The sequence below is a fragment of the Muntiacus reevesi genome, chromosome 3 (assembly GCF_963930625.1).
Source record: "Muntiacus reevesi chromosome 3, mMunRee1.1, whole genome shotgun sequence".
Taxonomy (NCBI): Eukaryota; Metazoa; Chordata; class Mammalia; order Artiodactyla; family Cervidae; genus Muntiacus; species Muntiacus reevesi.
Genome location: NC_089251.1, coordinates 247,444,911 through 247,462,277, shown reverse-complemented (window position 1 = coordinate 247,462,277; position 17,367 = coordinate 247,444,911). Strand labels below are relative to the sequence as shown.

General features: G+C 37.3%; 1 protein-coding gene across 1 annotated transcript in view; it reads left to right on the top strand.

Annotated features, from left to right (window-relative positions):
- The window catches only part of OLA1 (Obg like ATPase 1), a 161,801-nt gene that overhangs the window by 82,623 nt on the left and 61,811 nt on the right, over positions 1-17,367 (top strand). Inside the window, exon 5 of the mRNA XM_065931779.1 lies at positions 11,141-11,316. Within this exon, the coding sequence (XP_065787851.1) occupies positions 11,141-11,316 (176 nt within the window). The remainder of the gene's footprint in view (positions 1-11,140; positions 11,317-17,367) is intronic.

Here is a 17,367-nt window from a genome sequence, read left to right as displayed (position 1 = left end):
CTCTAGTTGGCATTCCCTCCAGCAGTGCAGGGCTTCCCTGGTGGCTCTCTCAGATAGTAAAGAATCTGCCTGCAGTGCGGGAGACCTGGGTTTGATCCCTGAATCAGCAAGATACCCTGGAGAAGGGAATGGCTACCCAGTCCAGTATTCTAACCTGGAGAATTCCATGGACAAAGGAGCCTGGCGGACTACAGTCTGTGGGGTGGCAAAGAGTGGGACACGACTGAGCAGCTAACACACACATACACCAGCAGTACATAAGGGCTCCCTTTTCTCCTTGCCAGCATCTGTTATTTCTTGTCTTTTTTTTTTTTTTTTTTTTTGGTAATAGCCATTCTTACAGGTGTGAGGTGATGTGAGCACCTTTTCCTGTATTTATTGGCTGTTTGTTTGTCATCTTTGGAAAAATGTCTATTCAGAGCCTCTCCTCATTTTTAAATTGAGCTTTTTGCTTTTCTGTTAAGTTGTATAAGGGTTTTAAAAATTATATATTGTCTATTATAAATCAACTATATTCCAATAGAAAATAAAAGTTAAAAAAAAAAAAACTTTCGTGATTCAGGATACGACTAACCCTTGGAAAGCATTTTCTGCCTCCTGCTGGTTATGGAAGCATTTTCCCTGCACAAAGTTGTCAAGATGCTTAGAGAAGTGGTAGTCCATTGGTAAGAGGTCAGGTGAATATGGCAGATGAAGCAAAAGTTCGTAGCCCCATTGGTTCAACATTTGAATCATTGGTTGTGCAACGTGTGGTCAGGCATTGTCATGGAGAAGAATTGGGCCCATTTTGTTGACCAGTACCGGCTACAGGTGTTGCAGTTTTCAGTGCATCTCATTGATTTGCTGAGCATAATCCTCGGATGTAATGGTTTTGCCAAGATTCAGAGAGCTGTAGTGTATCAGAGAGTCAGCAGAGCACTGAACAGTTGCCATGACCTTTTTTGGTACAAGTTTGGCTTTGGAGCTTCTTCTCAGTCCAAGCACTGAGCTGGTTGTCACCAGTTGTATAAAATCCATTTTTTGTCACACGCCACAATCTAATCTAGAAATGGTTTGCCATTGAGCATGGAATAAGAGAAGGTGACACTTCAGAATGATGACTATTTTGATTTTCAGTCAGTTCATGAGGCACCTACTTATGGAACTTTTTCACCTTTCTAATTTGCTTCAAATGCTGAATGACTGTAGAACAGTTGACGTTGAGTTCTTCGGCACCTTCTCATGTAGTTGTAAGAGTATCAGCTTCAGTGATTGCTCTCAGTTGGTCGTCGTCAACTTCCAATGGCCGGCCACTGTGCTCCTCTTCTTCAAGGCTCTCATCTCCTTTGCAAAACTTCTTGAACCACCACTGCATTGTACGTTTGTTAGCAGTTCCTGGGCCAGGTGCATTGTTGATGTTACAAGTTTTCTCTGCTGCTTTATGACTCATTTTGAACTTAAAACAAAAAGTTCGAATTTTCTTTTTGTCTAACACCATTTCTGTAGTTTAAAATAAATATAAAATAAACTGCAAGTAATGTCATTAGCAAAAAACAAAGCAAGAAATGCACATTAAAATGATGTATAACATAACCACATCTATTTAAGAATGTGTTCCATATCAAACTGCAAATTTCCTCAGTGCAAAACTGCAGTTACTTTTGCATCAACCTGATAGACTCTTAAGGCTACTTAAATATTGATGGGGAAATATTGTGAAAATGGAGATGTTTCGAATATAAGGGAGAGAGAGGCATGATAGGTTGAGGTCTCAGGAAATACAAAGAGCAGTCTGTGGACCAAACTTCCTTGGAAGAGGATAAGATCCAGAGCAGAAGTAGTAGAAGGTAATGCTTTCCATTTTGCTTCTAGAAAGAAGGAAAAATTGTGGAAAACCCCCAAGATGACTTGCATTTTCTCTGTGAAGTGAGAAAGATTAGATCATTTACTAGGTAGCAGGAAAGAAGAGGAAAGCATTGGAAATGTGAGAGAAGTCAAGATGGTTTGAAAAAGGTCCTTTGTTGGGAAAGGAAACATTGCAGGATTGCTGGGTGGAAACTTTTTGTGATGGAATCTAATCTGAGCCTAGCTTATGGTTAAATTTCTCTTATAACACATCATTTAATAATGAGACTATAATGGTTGGTATTATTTTCAGTCACCTATTTTATGCGTATATAAAGAAAGGTACAGATATAAAATAATTTCCATGGTAATAATGATTTTCTCCTTGTGGCTAGTCACTGCAAAGCCAAAATTTTAAGTAAAATTTGTTTAAAGTTTTTCTGCAAGTTAAGCTTGTTTATTGTTTTAAAAAAGAATGACTTTTTAAAATGACTTATTTTATATGAACAGTGCATGTTCATTATAAAGTAATACAGAAGAAATGAGTATTTCTGTACCAGTTGGGTGACCAGCATGCAGTTAGTCCATTTTTCTTTCAGTGTTTGTTTGTGCCAGCATACTTAGAACGTGAAACTTTGAAAGTGGCTGTAGTTTCAAAGCGGGCCCCCTTCTTGACTTGACTTGATAGGATCTCTTTCAAAGACTGAGAAATCTTATGGTATTTTACCTTGTGTAAATAATCCACTTAGAGTATATACAGAGAGAAATATTTTCAAAGCCAAATGAACTGAACGATGCTCAGACTTAGCCTTTTTTTAGTACTCCCCAGTTGCAAGGAGTAAGAGGATAGGTCCATGTTTACATCCTTTAGTCATGTTAGTCTCATCTCTGATATATGGAAGTAATAGATTCATGGAAAGGGTTATAACTCTCAGAGTATTTCTCCAAGAACCACTCTTTGTCAGAAGCAATGACCAGCTTTCTCTGCTTGCTTACTTTACCACTAAACAGCATCTGGCGCAGTTGAATACTCCCTTCTTCTTGAAACATTTTCTTTCCCTTACTCCTATAAGAGCACACTCCTACTTTTTCTCTGACTTTGTCACCACTTTGTACTCTCTTTTGCCAGATCCTTTTCTATCAGACACCTGAGTTTTTGAGTGGTCTCTCTATGTGATGTTGTCCAGACCCATAACTTTAAGCACATCTGATAATTTCCAATTTTATATCTCCTGTCATGACCTTCCACCCTACATGTAGTCCATCCTGTAGTCTATTCCCAGTACAGACTCTCTCATCTTCTCCACAGCAGCAGTTTCATCTCACATTACCCTTTACCTGCACCACTGCACTTACCCCCTAACAGTCTTTCTGCCCTCACTCTTATCCTCTCCCTTAGAATCTGTTCTTCTTAGAGTAACCACAGCAGCTTATTTAGCTCATAAATCATATATCATCATGCTACTTTCCCTTTATTTAAAGCTCCAATCAATGGCTTCACATTATAGCTAGAATAGAATCCAGACAGCTATGGTTACAAATGTTGGTGAACTGCTCTGCTTTTCCAACGTCAGTTTGATTTACCATCGTCTGCTGTGGTTCACTCACACTGACCTTATTCCTACTTCTTAGAACTCTCTTCCTGTAGGTCTTCACATTACTCTCTCATTCTGGCCAGTCCAGTCTCAGCTCCAGTATCATCTCCTCAGAGAGGAGTCTCTGACTGTCCTAGTTCAAGTATTGCCCAACAGTGCTGCCCCCTCCCCTCCACACACACATGCTCTATCACATTATCCTATTTTATATAGAATAGTACTAAAATAGTTTTTAAAAATCAAATGATATCCTTACCACTAAAATGACCATAGTTAATATTTTGAGACATTTCTCGATTTTCTAAAAAAAAAAAGTGACCTCACATTTTTAATTTATTTAAATAGGAAATTTTGTTACAGTTTTCTATTTAAACAGTTTTAAATGGGAAACTTTGAAATTTAAGTGGAAAATTGCTATTGCTTGCCAAAATGGAAGATAAAAAGAATACGTGCAGTGAAAACCACATATTTATTGAATTTTCTAGCCTTTAGAAGCTCTGAGGTGAGTAGTGCTCTGTTGATAAAAAGTTAAATTTACAAATGTTAAACATTAAAGACCAGCAGCATCGAACTAACATTTTCTCCTTGGCATAATCAGAAGGGCTAAAAGAGAATTGAAAGAGAAATAACTTTCTCATCAAGCAATTCAGTATGATATAGTATAGTCTTCATGATGACTTCTTTACTGGTAAAGTATTTCTCCAAAAGAGAATTGTGATAGTAATTGTAATATTTTTTTATAATAATCGTTTTAGTGAATGTGAAGTTGAAATAACTTTCACCATGGGCTAGCGTAAAAAAGCTTCTGGTCAACTAGTAAGAATTAATGGGGGTGTGGAGCAGAAACCTAAAATCTATGAAGTTTATTTTGACCTGTTCTCAGGTGAATTGAGTGACATGAAATGATATTACTCAGAATTAATGTTTGAATACATTACTGTGGAATTTCTTCTAAAGTACTAATTCCTACATCCTAAAAAAATAGTATATGCCCTGGTTACTGAAAGAGTTCTGTGTGCTGGACTCTCTGTTAAGCACTTTACATATATTATCTAGTTTAATCATACTCATCCTCTGAAAGGTAGAGATATCTTCATTTTAAAGATATGATACTGAGATCCTTAGAGGTTCAGTGATTTGTCTAGGATTTTATGACCACAGGCCCATTAAAGCCCTTGTTCTTAACCAGTAGATCTTGTACTAAAAAAAGATATGAAAGATTACTATAACATGAGTATATGGTGATGTCTATTGACCCAGGAGCATGTCTTTAGAAAGTAATCTCTAATTTTTTAGTGTTAAGAATGGGAAGTTGCAACCCAAAACCTATGGGTTCAGTAAAAGCAGTGCTAAGGGGAAGGTTCATAGCAATACAAGCTTACCTCAAGAAACAAGAGAAAAATCAAATAAATAACCTAACTCTACACGTAAAGCGACTAGAAAAAGAAGAAATGAAGAACCCTAGGGTTAGTAGAAGGAAAGAAATCATAAAAACTAGGGCAGAAATAAATGAAAAAGAAACAAAGGAGACCATAGCAAAAATCAACAAAGCTAAAAGCTGGTTCTTTGAGAAGATAAATAAAATAGACAAACCATTAGCTAGACTCATCAAGAAACAAAGGGAGAAGAATCAAATCAACAGAATTAGAAATGAAATGGAGAAATCACAACAGACAACACAGAAATACAAAGGATCATAAGAGACTACTATCAGCAACTGTATGCCAATAAAATGGACAACTTGGAAGAAATGGACAAATTCTTAGAAAAAATATAACTTTCCAAAACTGAGCCAGGAAGAAATAGAAAATCTTAACAGACCCATCACAAGCACAGAGATCGAAACTGTAATCAGAAATCTTCCAGCAAACAAACGCCCAGGACCAGATGGCTTCACAGCTGAATTCTACCAAAAATTTAGGGAAGAGCTAACACCTATCCTACTCAAACTCTTCCAGGAAATTGCAGAGGAAGGTAAACTTCCAAACTCATTCTATGAGGCCACCATCACCCTAGTACCACAACCAGACAAAGATGCCACAAAAAAAGAAAACTACAGGCCAATATCACTGATGAACATAGATGCAAAAATCTTTAACAAAATTCTAGCAGACAGAATCCAACAACATATTAAAAAGATCATACATCATGACCAAGTGGGCTTTATCCCAGGGATGCAAGGATTCAGTATTCGCAAATCAATCAATGTGATACACCACATTAACAAATTGAAAGATAAAAACCATATGATTATCTCAATAGATGCAGAGAAAGCCTTTGACAAAAGTCAACATCCATTTATGATAAAAACCCTTCAGAAAGCAGGCACAGAAGGAACATACCTCAACATAATAAAAGATATATGTGATAAACCCACAGCAAACATTATCCTCAATGGTGAAAAATTGAAAGCATTTCCCCTTAAATCAGAAATAAGACAAGGGTGCCCACTCTCACCACTACTATTCAACATGGTTTTGGAAGTTTTAGCCACAGCAATCAGAGCAGAAAAAGAAATGAATCCAGATTGGAAAAGAAGAAGTAAAATTCTCACTGTTTGCAGGTGACATGATCCTCTACATAGAAAACCTTAAAGACTCCACCAGAAAATTGCTAGAGCTAATCAATGAATATAGAGAAGTTGCAGGATATAAAATTAACACACAGAAATCCCTTGCATTCCTATACACTAACTATGAGAAAACAGGAAGAGAAATTAAGGAAACAGTTCCACTCACCATTGCAACAAAAAGAATAAAACACTTAGGAACAAATCTACCTAAAGAAACAAAAGACCTATATATAGAAAACTATAAAACACTGATGAAAGAAAGCAAAGATGACACAAATAGATGGAGAAATATACCATGTTCATGGATCGGAAGAATCAATATAGTAAAAATGAGTATACTACCCAAAGCAATCTATAGATTCAGTGCAATCCCCATCAAGCTACCAACGGTATTTTTCAGAGAAGTAGAACAAATAATTTCACAATTTGTATGGAAATGCAAAAAGTCTTGAATAGCCAAAACAATCTTGAGAAAGAAGAATGGAACTGGAGGAATCAACCTGCCTGACTTCAGACTATACTACAAAGCTACAGTCATCAAGACAGTATGGTACTGGCACAAAGACAGAAATATAGATCAATGGAACAGAATAGAAAGCACAGAGATATATCCATGCACCAATGGACACCTTATTTTTGACACAGGAGGCAAGCATATACAATGGAGAAAAGATAATCCCTTTAACAAGTGGTGCTAGGAAAACTGGTCAACCACTTGTAAAAGAACGAAACTAGAACACTTTCTAAAACTGTACACAAAAATAAACTCAAAATGGATTAAAGATCTAAACATAAGACCAGAAACTATAAAACTCCTAGAGGAAAACATAGGTAAAACACTCTCCGACATAAATGACAGCAGGATCCTCTATGACCCACCTCCCAGAGTAATGGAAATAAAAGCAAAAATAAACAAATGGGACCTAATGAAAATTAAAAGCTTTTGCCCAACAAAGGAAACTATAAGTAAGGTGAAAAGACAGCCCTCAGATTGGGAGAAAATAATAGCAAATGAGGAAACAGACAAAGGATTACTCTCAAAAATATACAAGCAACTCCTGCAGCTCAATTCCAGAAAAATTAATGACCCAATCCAAAAAATGGGCCAAAGAACTAAACAGACATTTCTCTAAAGAAGACATACAGATGGCTAACAAACACATGAAAAGATGCTCAACATCACTCATTATCAGAGAAATGCAAATCAAAACCACAATGAGGTACCATTACATGCCAGTCAGAATGTCTGCTATCCAAAAGTCTACAAGCAATAAATGCTGGAGAGGGTGTGGAGAAAAGGGAACCCTCTTACACTGTTGGTGGGAATGCAAACTAGTACAGCCACTATGGAAAAGAGTGTGGAGATTTCTTAAAAAAACTGGAAATAGAACTGCCATATGACCCAGCAATCCCACTTCTGGGAATACACACTGAGGAATCCAGATCTGAAAGAGACATGTGCACCCCAATGTTCATCGCAGCACTGTTTATAATAGCCAGGACATGGAAGCAACCTAGATGCCCATCAGCAGATGAATGGATAAGGAAGCTGTGGTACATATACACCATGGAATATTACTCAGCCATTAAAAAGAATTCATTTGAATCAGTTCTAATGAGGTGGATGAAACTGGAGCCCATTATACAGAGTGAAGTAAGCCAGAAAGATAAAGACCATTACAGTATTCTAACACATATATATGGAATTTAGAAAGATGGTAATGATAACCCTATATGCAAAACAGAAAAAGAGACAAAGAAGTACAGAACAGACTTTTGAACTCTGTGGGAGAAGGTGAGGGTGGGATGTTTCGAAAGAACAGCATGTATATTATCTATGGTGAAACAGATCACCAGCCCAGGTGGGATGCATGAGTCAAGTGCTCGGGCCTGGTGGGCAGGGAGGACCCAGGGGAATCGGGTGGGGAGGGAGGTGGGAGGGGGGATCGGGATGGGGAATGCGTGTAACTCTATGGCTGATTCATATCAATGTATGACAAAACCCACTGAAAAATTTAAAAAAATAAAAAAATAAACAAATGGGACCTAATTAAAAGCTTTTGCACAATGAAGGAAATGATAAGCAAGGTGAAAAGACTGCCTTCAGAATGGGAGAAAATAATAGCAAACAAAACAACTGACAAAGAATTAATCTCAAAAATATACAAGCAGCTCCTGCAGCTTAATTCCAGAAATATAAACGACCCAATCAATAAATGGCCAAAGAACTAAACAGACATTTCTCCAAAGAAGACATATAGATGGCTAACAAACACATGAAAAGATGCTCAACATCACTCATTATCAGAGACATGCAAATCAAAACCACAATGAGGTGCCATCTCACGCCAGTCAGAATGGCTGCTATCAAAGAGTCTACAAACAGTAAATGATGGAGAGGGTGTGGAGAAAAGGGAACACTCTAACACTGTTGGTGGGAAGCCAACTAATACAGCCACTATGAAGAACAGTGTGGAGATTCCTTAAAAAATTGGAAATAGAACTGCCATACAGCCCAGCAATCCCACGGCTGGGCATACACACCGAGGAAACCAGAATTGAAAGATATGTGTACCCCAGTGTTTATCACAGCACTGTTTACAATCGCCAGGACATGGAAGCAACCTAGATATCCATCAGCAGATGAATGGATAAGAAAGCTGTGGTACATATACACAATGGAATATTACTCAGCTACTAAAAATTAGAACACATTTTAATCGGTTCTAATGAGGTGGGTGAAACTGGAGCCTATCATACAGAGTGAAGTAAGTCAGAAAGAAAAACACCAATGCAGTATACTAACACATATATATGGAATTTAGGAAGATGGTAACAATGACCCTATATGCAAGACATCAGAAGAGATGAGATATAAAGAACAGACTTTTGAACTCTGTGGGAGAAGGCGAGGGTGGGATGATTTGAGAGAATAGCATTGAAACATGTATATTATTATATGTGAAATAGATCGCCAGTCCAGGTTCAATGCATGAGACAGGGTGCTCAGGGCTGGTGCACTGGGATGACCCAAAGGGATGGGATGGGGAGGGAGGTGGGAGGGGGATTCAGGATGGGGAACACATGTACATCTATAGCTGATTCATGTCAATGTATGGCAAAAACCACTACAATATTGTAAAGTAATTAGCCTCCAATTAAAATAAATTAATTTTAAAAAGAAAAATAAATAAATAAAATATATCTATCTGGCTGTTAAAAAAAAAAAAAAGGATGGGAAGTTGTCCAAATGGCCACCGAATTTTCTGTAAGCTTGTATTTTACAGCTCTTTTAGACCTCAGTTGTTCCCAGGGCTATTCAGTTTTGAAGATAACTCTAATGTTCCCTTCACTTAATTTTTATTTTAATTTTTGGCAATATTTTCGAAAATAAACTTGTTACTTGCATAATATGTTTCCACCTCATAAATAAATGAATAAAATAGTGATACTGTCAAGCATGGGAACAACAATGCAGTTCAGTTTCTATTGTTTACTTGGTTAAAATTGAGGGCTGAAATGAATAGATTGCCATTTAAAATCTGCTGATGCATTTACTTTAGGGATGTTGTTAAGGATATCACTATACCCCTACATCAAGATGGCTTTGTAAGAAATATTTCATTCTAAGTGTCATAAGTTTTTTATTTCTGTAACTGAACTGACCATGTTTCCTTTGTTGATCTGACTGCCAGGAAACTAACCTTTATTTTCAGTTTTCCTGTTTTATTGTGTTATTTGTATAAGTTGCCTCATGATGATAAGAAGTTAATATTGTGTTTCCAGGGAGAATTTTTTCGTACTTTTAGGATATTCAGAAAATTTACCTAAACCATTGTCTGGTGTGTTTATTAGTAGGATACAATGTAGCTCCTCATTTCTAACTTAATTTTGTTCATGTGAATCAGATACTGTATAATGTTGATTGTTTGCCAATAATACTTAAGTATTAATTTAAATATTTATACTTAATTGTAATAATTTGCTTTAAATTTATTATTACCAAATAGTTCCACATTAAGATATGAGCAGATCAATTATGTTTAATTCCTGGAAATTATATTTAAAAACTTTGCACCTACAATGAGAATGTCTTGGTCTTCTAACATGTAAGAATGAGCTATAGTCACTGTTTTTCTCTTATCAAACTCAATCTGTCTTTAATGATTCCTGTGATACCTTCTATCTAAAATAATTGATCCTTTATGTTTGAAAACATCTCATTTTGAGAATATAATCTAATTGGTAATTTTAATTAAATTAATTTGCTATAAATGTGTTCATTGTTCTGTGGGTATACCATTGCTTTCTGTTTATAATATTTCTTAGTATTTGTTCATTTTTGTGATACTGTTATCTGATAATTTGAGTAAATCCCAGCTGAATTATGTTGCCACATTATGTCTTCAAAAGGGCATAAAGTCAGTACACATGCTTCAGTAATATCTGGTTGTTTTACCCTTATGTTTCCAGTTGGCAATTTGAAATTATGGCTTCAACTGCACTTTAAATATGTGATAATAGCATGTGTTTCTAATAAGGGCCAGCACCATTTTGTTCAGATAGTGTGAATGGTTGTCACTCACATATGACAAATGCACCTTCATCTGCTTCTTTGATAGCCCCCTAAAAACCATACCCTCAAATCAGGCCGATGAAATTAGCTGCTGTGTAAATTGTGTGTCTGAGTGGTTCATTATCTAATCACCGTCAGAACCACAGTGATAAAGTAGATTGAAGCAGGAAAGAGGTCTGCCAGATGATTTCACACACACCCCCCCCAAATCCAGTTTCCCTTGGAAACCCTAATAGTGCAGTTTAGAACTTCAGACTCTCATGCCTGGAATACAGTATCTTTTAATGTACCAAACCTGAAAATACTGGTAGTTCTGGAGCATAATTTTCTTTCTGTAAAAATCATAGTTTTATTTATTTCAATCAGTTTTTGAAATGTTGAGGCTCTTGAATTATTATTTTACTGATAGTGCCCTAAATAATATGAAATCAGAAAAAAAAAATACTCTGTCTTACTTGTAAGAATTCAGAATAATTTGAGTAAATTGTTAACCTTCTAGGAATCTTGATTCACTCTAATAATGACCTTCTGTGTTATTTGTTTATTGAATTGCTTTGCTTTAATTTATTTTAGGTGCTTTTGAAGATGATGATATCACACATGTGGAAGGAAGTGTAGATCCTGTTCGAGATATAGAAATAATACATGAAGAGCTTCAGCTTAAAGATGAGGAAATGATTGGGCCCATTATAGATAAACTAGAGAAAGTGGCTGTGAGAGGAGGAGATAAAAAACTAAAACCTGAATATGTAAGTAAAATTTATAGCTTCTGTAGATATTTGAGTTCATTTTATTTGACTAATTTTTTAAAATAAAGCACATATAACATCTAATATTATTATGGAATTTTAGGATTCAAGAATCATTTCTCTTTCTTTTTTTTTAACTTTTACTAAAGCAGCAAATACTTTTAAAGAGAAAAGTGTAACAAGAAAAAAGCATTCTCCCTATTATTTATAATTCCCCATCATTATTTATAATTGGTATTTATAGTTCCCCATTGCCTTTTTTTCTTTAATTTTTTAAAAATTTATTTTTTTAACTGAAGGACAATTGTTTTACAGAATTTTGTTGTTTTCTGTCAAATATCAACATGAACCAGTCATAGGTGTACATATGTTCCCTCTCTTAGAATGATTCAAGGATCATTTCTGTTCAAACATTGTTGAAAAACTTTGTTTTCTCTTGGCAACAAAGGATCATTGTGATAGACTGGTTAAGTATTCTTAGCAAGCCGTATTTAGTACTAATACTGAATATTTATATGGCTACTATTAATTAGTAGCCTCAAGTTTTAATGTTGGAAAGTTAAGTTGCTCAGTCGTGTCCGACTCTTTGTGACCCTGTGGACTGTAGCCTACCAGGCTCCTCTGTCCATGACATTTTCCAGAAAAGAATACTGGAGTGGGTTGCCATTTCCTTCTCCAGGGGATCTTCCCAACCCAGGGATCAAACCCAGGTCTCCCACGTTGTAGGCAGACGCTTTACCGTCTGACTGCTGCTACTGCTAAGTCACTTCAGTCGTGTCCGACTCTGTGCGACCCCATCCCTGGGATTCTCCAGGCAAGAACACTGGAGTGGGTTGCCGTTTCCTTCTCCAACGCATAAAAGTGATAAGTGAAAGTGAAATCACTCAGTCATGTTCGACTATTCACGACCCCATGGACTGCAGCCTACCAGGCTCCTCCGTCCATGGAATTTTCCAGGCAAGAGTACTGGAGTGGGGTGCCATTGCCTTCTCCGTTACCATCAGAGCCACCAGGGAAAACCTTTAATGTTGGAGATGCGGAATTTTCTGATGAAAATTTGCCAAACTTAACTAAATGACTGAATATGAGTTTTGTGGGTTTGAAAAAGTGGTTTATATAAGGAATTGATCTTCCATAGCAATTGACTGAATGAATGCACTATTAAAGTAGACAAATAATTTTAACATTTTATGCAGTGAAAACACATGTCATTGTCTTTAATATTCAAATATGTTTTTTATCACATTATTGTGAATACTTTTTAGTAATATTCTAGTCAATGTTTCAAAATTGGTTTTGAAGCTTTTAGTTTAAATACAAAAAAATTGTCTTTTACCATAAAAAAGCAGCTTAATTTTGTATTTTCTCATTTATTAACATCTTCCATAAACTGTACTTGCTTTTTATGGCTTTTTTATTATAGGAAATTTTCTTTCTTTTTAACTTTTCATGTGATTTTAATATGCCTATTTTTTATCTTCCCATTTTTAGAAGCTGATTATCTTTTCTTTTTGTTTTCTCATTTATTTTTAATAAGTTTGGCAAACACACAGTTGATTAGGGAACTCTAATAGGAAGAAATCAATTACAGAATCTAAATGTAGGCACACTACCAATAAATTACGGTTGAAAGTGCCTGGTCTTAAAGCAGAGAGACCTGTGTTGTGCTACTCATTTCTTGATAGTTTGGAGCAAGCCCAAGTCATTTGACATTTCTTGACATCATGGTTATTTCACTTTTTCCCTATGCAAATAGAGTGGAGAAAGGAAAGCAATTTGTCTGTGGAAATTATACAAGATATAGGACAGAAAAGGGGATTTCACATATGGATAAAGATATTCCTTTCTGAAAAGGGGAAAAATCGTATGAAAGATATTGGGATTGAAGGCAATTCCTTTGCCCCAAACAGCATGATTTTCTGATTAGAATAAAGCTGAGCAGTCATCCCTTAGTTAACTGATGCTTTCTGACATTCTTATCTCTTTCAGAAGCAATAACTATCTTAAAAATAAAATTTGTTGATCTTGCTTTTACTTATACATGGGGAAAAGAGACATCACATTCTTCTGAAATTCTTGGGCTACCATTTCCTGGCCTTTCTTCTTGAAGAAAATTAGAACATTAGAAAAATTAAAACATCTATTACTTCTTATTTCCAAACACTGAGATTATTTCATCATTTTCTTTCCTCAGACTTAGCTGCTTCAGAATAAATAATAGATTTGTGTTTCTCAGCTCTCTCTCTGATTATCATTGTCCCTAAGGAAAATTTAAATTAATTAAATTTCTTCCTAATGAGAGAAATTAAGTACTAATGAGTAAGAATTTGTTGGATAGAGTTGAGCTTTGGAGGGCCACAAAGTATTTTAATAACCAAGCTTTTTTTTTTTTTCACTCCCAAGAGTCAATTTTTGCCTCTCTAGGAGTAATATTACCCCTATTGTGCATTTATGGGGCTTCCCTGGTGGCTTAGTGGTGAAGAACCCGCTGCAACAAGATCCTTAGAAATTCTAACACATAATTATTTTCTGTAACCCAAGATATATGGGAGCCAAGAGAGTATTAAATAAGATAAAAAGTCTCTTGTGATTTAGTCTTTAAGTCATGTCTGAGTCTTTTGCAACCCCATGGACTGTAGCCCACAAGGCTCCTCTGTCCCTGGGATTTCTCAAGCAAGAATACTGGAGTGGGTTGCCATTTACTTCTCCAAAGGATCTTTTCAACCCAAGGATTGAACCTGAGTCTCATTCATTGTCAGGTGAGTTCTTTATCACTGAACCACCAAGGAAGCCCCAATAGTTTCCTAGGGCTGCCATAACAGTTATCACAAACTAGATGGCTTAAAATAATAGAAATGTATCCTTTCACAGTTCAAGAGGCTAGAAGTCTGAAATCAAGGTGCCAGCAGGGCCATGTTCCCTTGAAACTCTCCGACGGGAGAGTCCTTTCTTGCTTTTTCAGTCTTTGGTAGCCCCAAGCATTCCTTGGCATGTGGCGGTATAACTTCAGTCTCTGCCTCCATCTTCACATGGCCACCTTCCCCTGTGTCTCTGTCCAAGTTTCCCTCTTCTTCTAAGTGAAAGTGTTAGTCACTCAGTCATGTCTGATTCTTTGTGACTGTATGGACTGTAGCCTGCCGGGCTTCTCTGTCCATGAGGTTTCCCAGGGAAGAATCCTGGAGTGAGTAGCCATTTCCTTCTCCAGGGCACCTTCCCGACCCAGAGATTGAACCCAGGTTTCCTGCATTATAGGCGGATTCTTTACCTTATGAGCCCCCGGAGAAGCTCCTTATAAGGATACCAGTTATAATCAGTTTAAGAGCCCACCCTATACCAGATAGGCATCTTTACCTAATTTCCATAATGCTACACTCTGAGGGATACAGATTTCAACCTATCTTTTAAGGACACATTAAAACGTTAACTTTAACACCAGAGACATCAAGATCAAGATTGATTTAAAATTTTATATACATTCTATTGGGCTTCCCTGGTAGCTCAACTGGTAAAGAACCCACCTGCAATGCAGGAAACCCTGGTTCGATTCCTGGGTCAGGAAGATCCGCTGGAGAAGGGATAGGCTACCCACTCCAGTATTCTTGGTCCCTGGTGGCTCAGATGGTAGAGAATCCGCCTGCAGTGTGGGAGACCTGGGTTCCATCCCTGGATTGGGAAGATCCCCTAGAGAAAGGCGTGGCAACCCACTCCAGTATTCCTGCCTGGAAAATTCCACGGGCAGTGGAGCCTGGTGGGCTACAGTCCGTGGGGTCACAAAGTCGGACACGACTGAGCAACTAAGCACAGTGCAGCACACACATGTTATTTGGAAAGACAAAATTTGGAAATGAAGGTAGAAAGCTTTAAGGATCATTTTATTTTGTATTGACTAATTATTTGGGAATCATCATACTTAAAAGATATTTATAAAACTAACAGTTACCTGATTAAACCACTAAATAAGGCAACCAGGAATTGTAAATAATCTGTTTTTCTTGTCAGGTCTCTCTGAATTAAATAATTAATGTCCCCCAGACATATAGCTATTAGCAGATTTCTTCTCATTATTTTTAGGGCAGTTTTTAAAGTTAATTTTTACCTAACTTAAAAAACATTAAATGGGAAAGATTAGAGATCTCTTCGAGAAAATTAGAGATACCAAAGGAACATTTCATGCAAAGATGGGCACAATAAGGACCTGACAGAAGCAGAAGAGATTAAGAAGAGGTGGCAAGAATATACAGAAGAACTATACAGAAAAGGTCTTAATGACCCAGATAACCACGATGGTGTGGTTACAAACCTAGAGGCAGACATCCTGGAGTGTGAAATCAAGTGGGCCTTAGGAAGCATTCCTACAAACAAATCTATTGGAGGTTATAGAATTCCAGCTAAGCTGTTAAAAATCCTAAAAGACTATGCTGTTAAAGTGCTGTACTCAATATGCCAGCAAATTTGGTAAACTCAGCAGTGGCCACAGGACTGGAAAATTTCAGTTTTCATTCCAACCTCAAAGAAAGGCAATGCCAAAGAATGCTGAAACTGCTACACAGTTGTCCTCAATTCACATGCTACCAAGGTAATGCTCAAAATCCTTCGAGCTAGGCTTCAACAATACATGAACCGAGAACTTCTGGATGTATAAACTGGATTTAGAAAAGGCAGAGAAACCAGAGATCAAATTGCCAACCTATGTTGAATGATCAAAAAAGCAAGAGAATTCCAGATAAACATCTACTTCTGCTTCATTGACTATGCTAAAGCCTTTGACTATGTGGCTTACAGCATACTGTGGAAAATTCTTACAGAAATGGGAATACCAGACCACCTTACTGCCTCCTGAGAAACCTGTATGCAGGTCAAGAAGCAACAGTTAGAACTGGACGTGGAACAGCAGACCATCTCAAAATTGGGAAAGTGGTACGTCAAGGCTATATATTGTTATCCTGTTGTTTAATTTAACTTCTATGCAGAGTAGATCAAGCGAAATGCCAGGCTGGATGAAGCACAAGCTAGAATCAAGATTGCCAGGAGAAATGTTAATAACCTCGGATACATAGATGACACTATCCTTATGGCAGAAAGCAAAGAGGAAAGAGCCTCTTGGTGAAAGTGAAAGAGGAGAGTGAAAAAGCTGGCTTAAAACACAACATTCAGAGAACTAAGATCATGGCATCCAGTCCCATCACTTCATGGCAAATAGATGAGGAAACAATGGAAACAGGGACAGAGTTTATTTTCCTGGGCTCCAAAATCACTGCAGACAGTGACTGCAGCTATGACATTAAAAGACACATTTGCTGCTTGGGAGAAAACCTGTAACAAACCTTTGCAGCATATTAAAAAGCAGAGGCATTACTTTGCCGACAAAGTCGAATTGTCAAAGCTATGGTTTTTCCAGTAGCCACTGTACATTATGTACAGTAGCCATTGTACATAAGAGTCAGACCATAAAGAAGGCTGCACAATGAAGAATTGATGCTTTTGAACTGTGGTGTTAGAGAAGACTCTTGAGGGTCCCTTGGACAGCAAGGGGATCAAACCAGTCAGTCCTAGAGGAAATCAACCCTGAATTTTCTTTCAAAGGACTAATGCTGAAGCTGAAGCTCCAGTGCTTTGACTACCTGATGCAAAGAGCCAACTCACTAAAAAAGACCGTGGTGCTAGGAAAGATTGAAGGCAAAAGGAGAAGAGGGTGGCAGAGGATAAGATGGTAGATAGCATCACCAATTCAGTGGACATGAATTTGAGCAAACTCAAGGAGACATTGGAGGGCAGAGGAGGCTGGCATACTGCAGTCCATAGGGTCACAAAGAGTCAGACACGACTTGAGTTGACTCACTGGAAAAGACCCTGATGCTGGGAGGGATTGGGGGCGGGAGGAGAAGGGGACAACAGAGGATGAGATGGCTGGATGGCATCACCGACTCGATGGGCATGAGTTTGAGTAAACTCCGGGGGCTGGTGATGGACAGGGAGGCCTGGCGTGCTGTGATTCATGGGGTCGCAAAGAGTTGGACACGACTGAGTGACTGAACTGAACTGAACTGAACT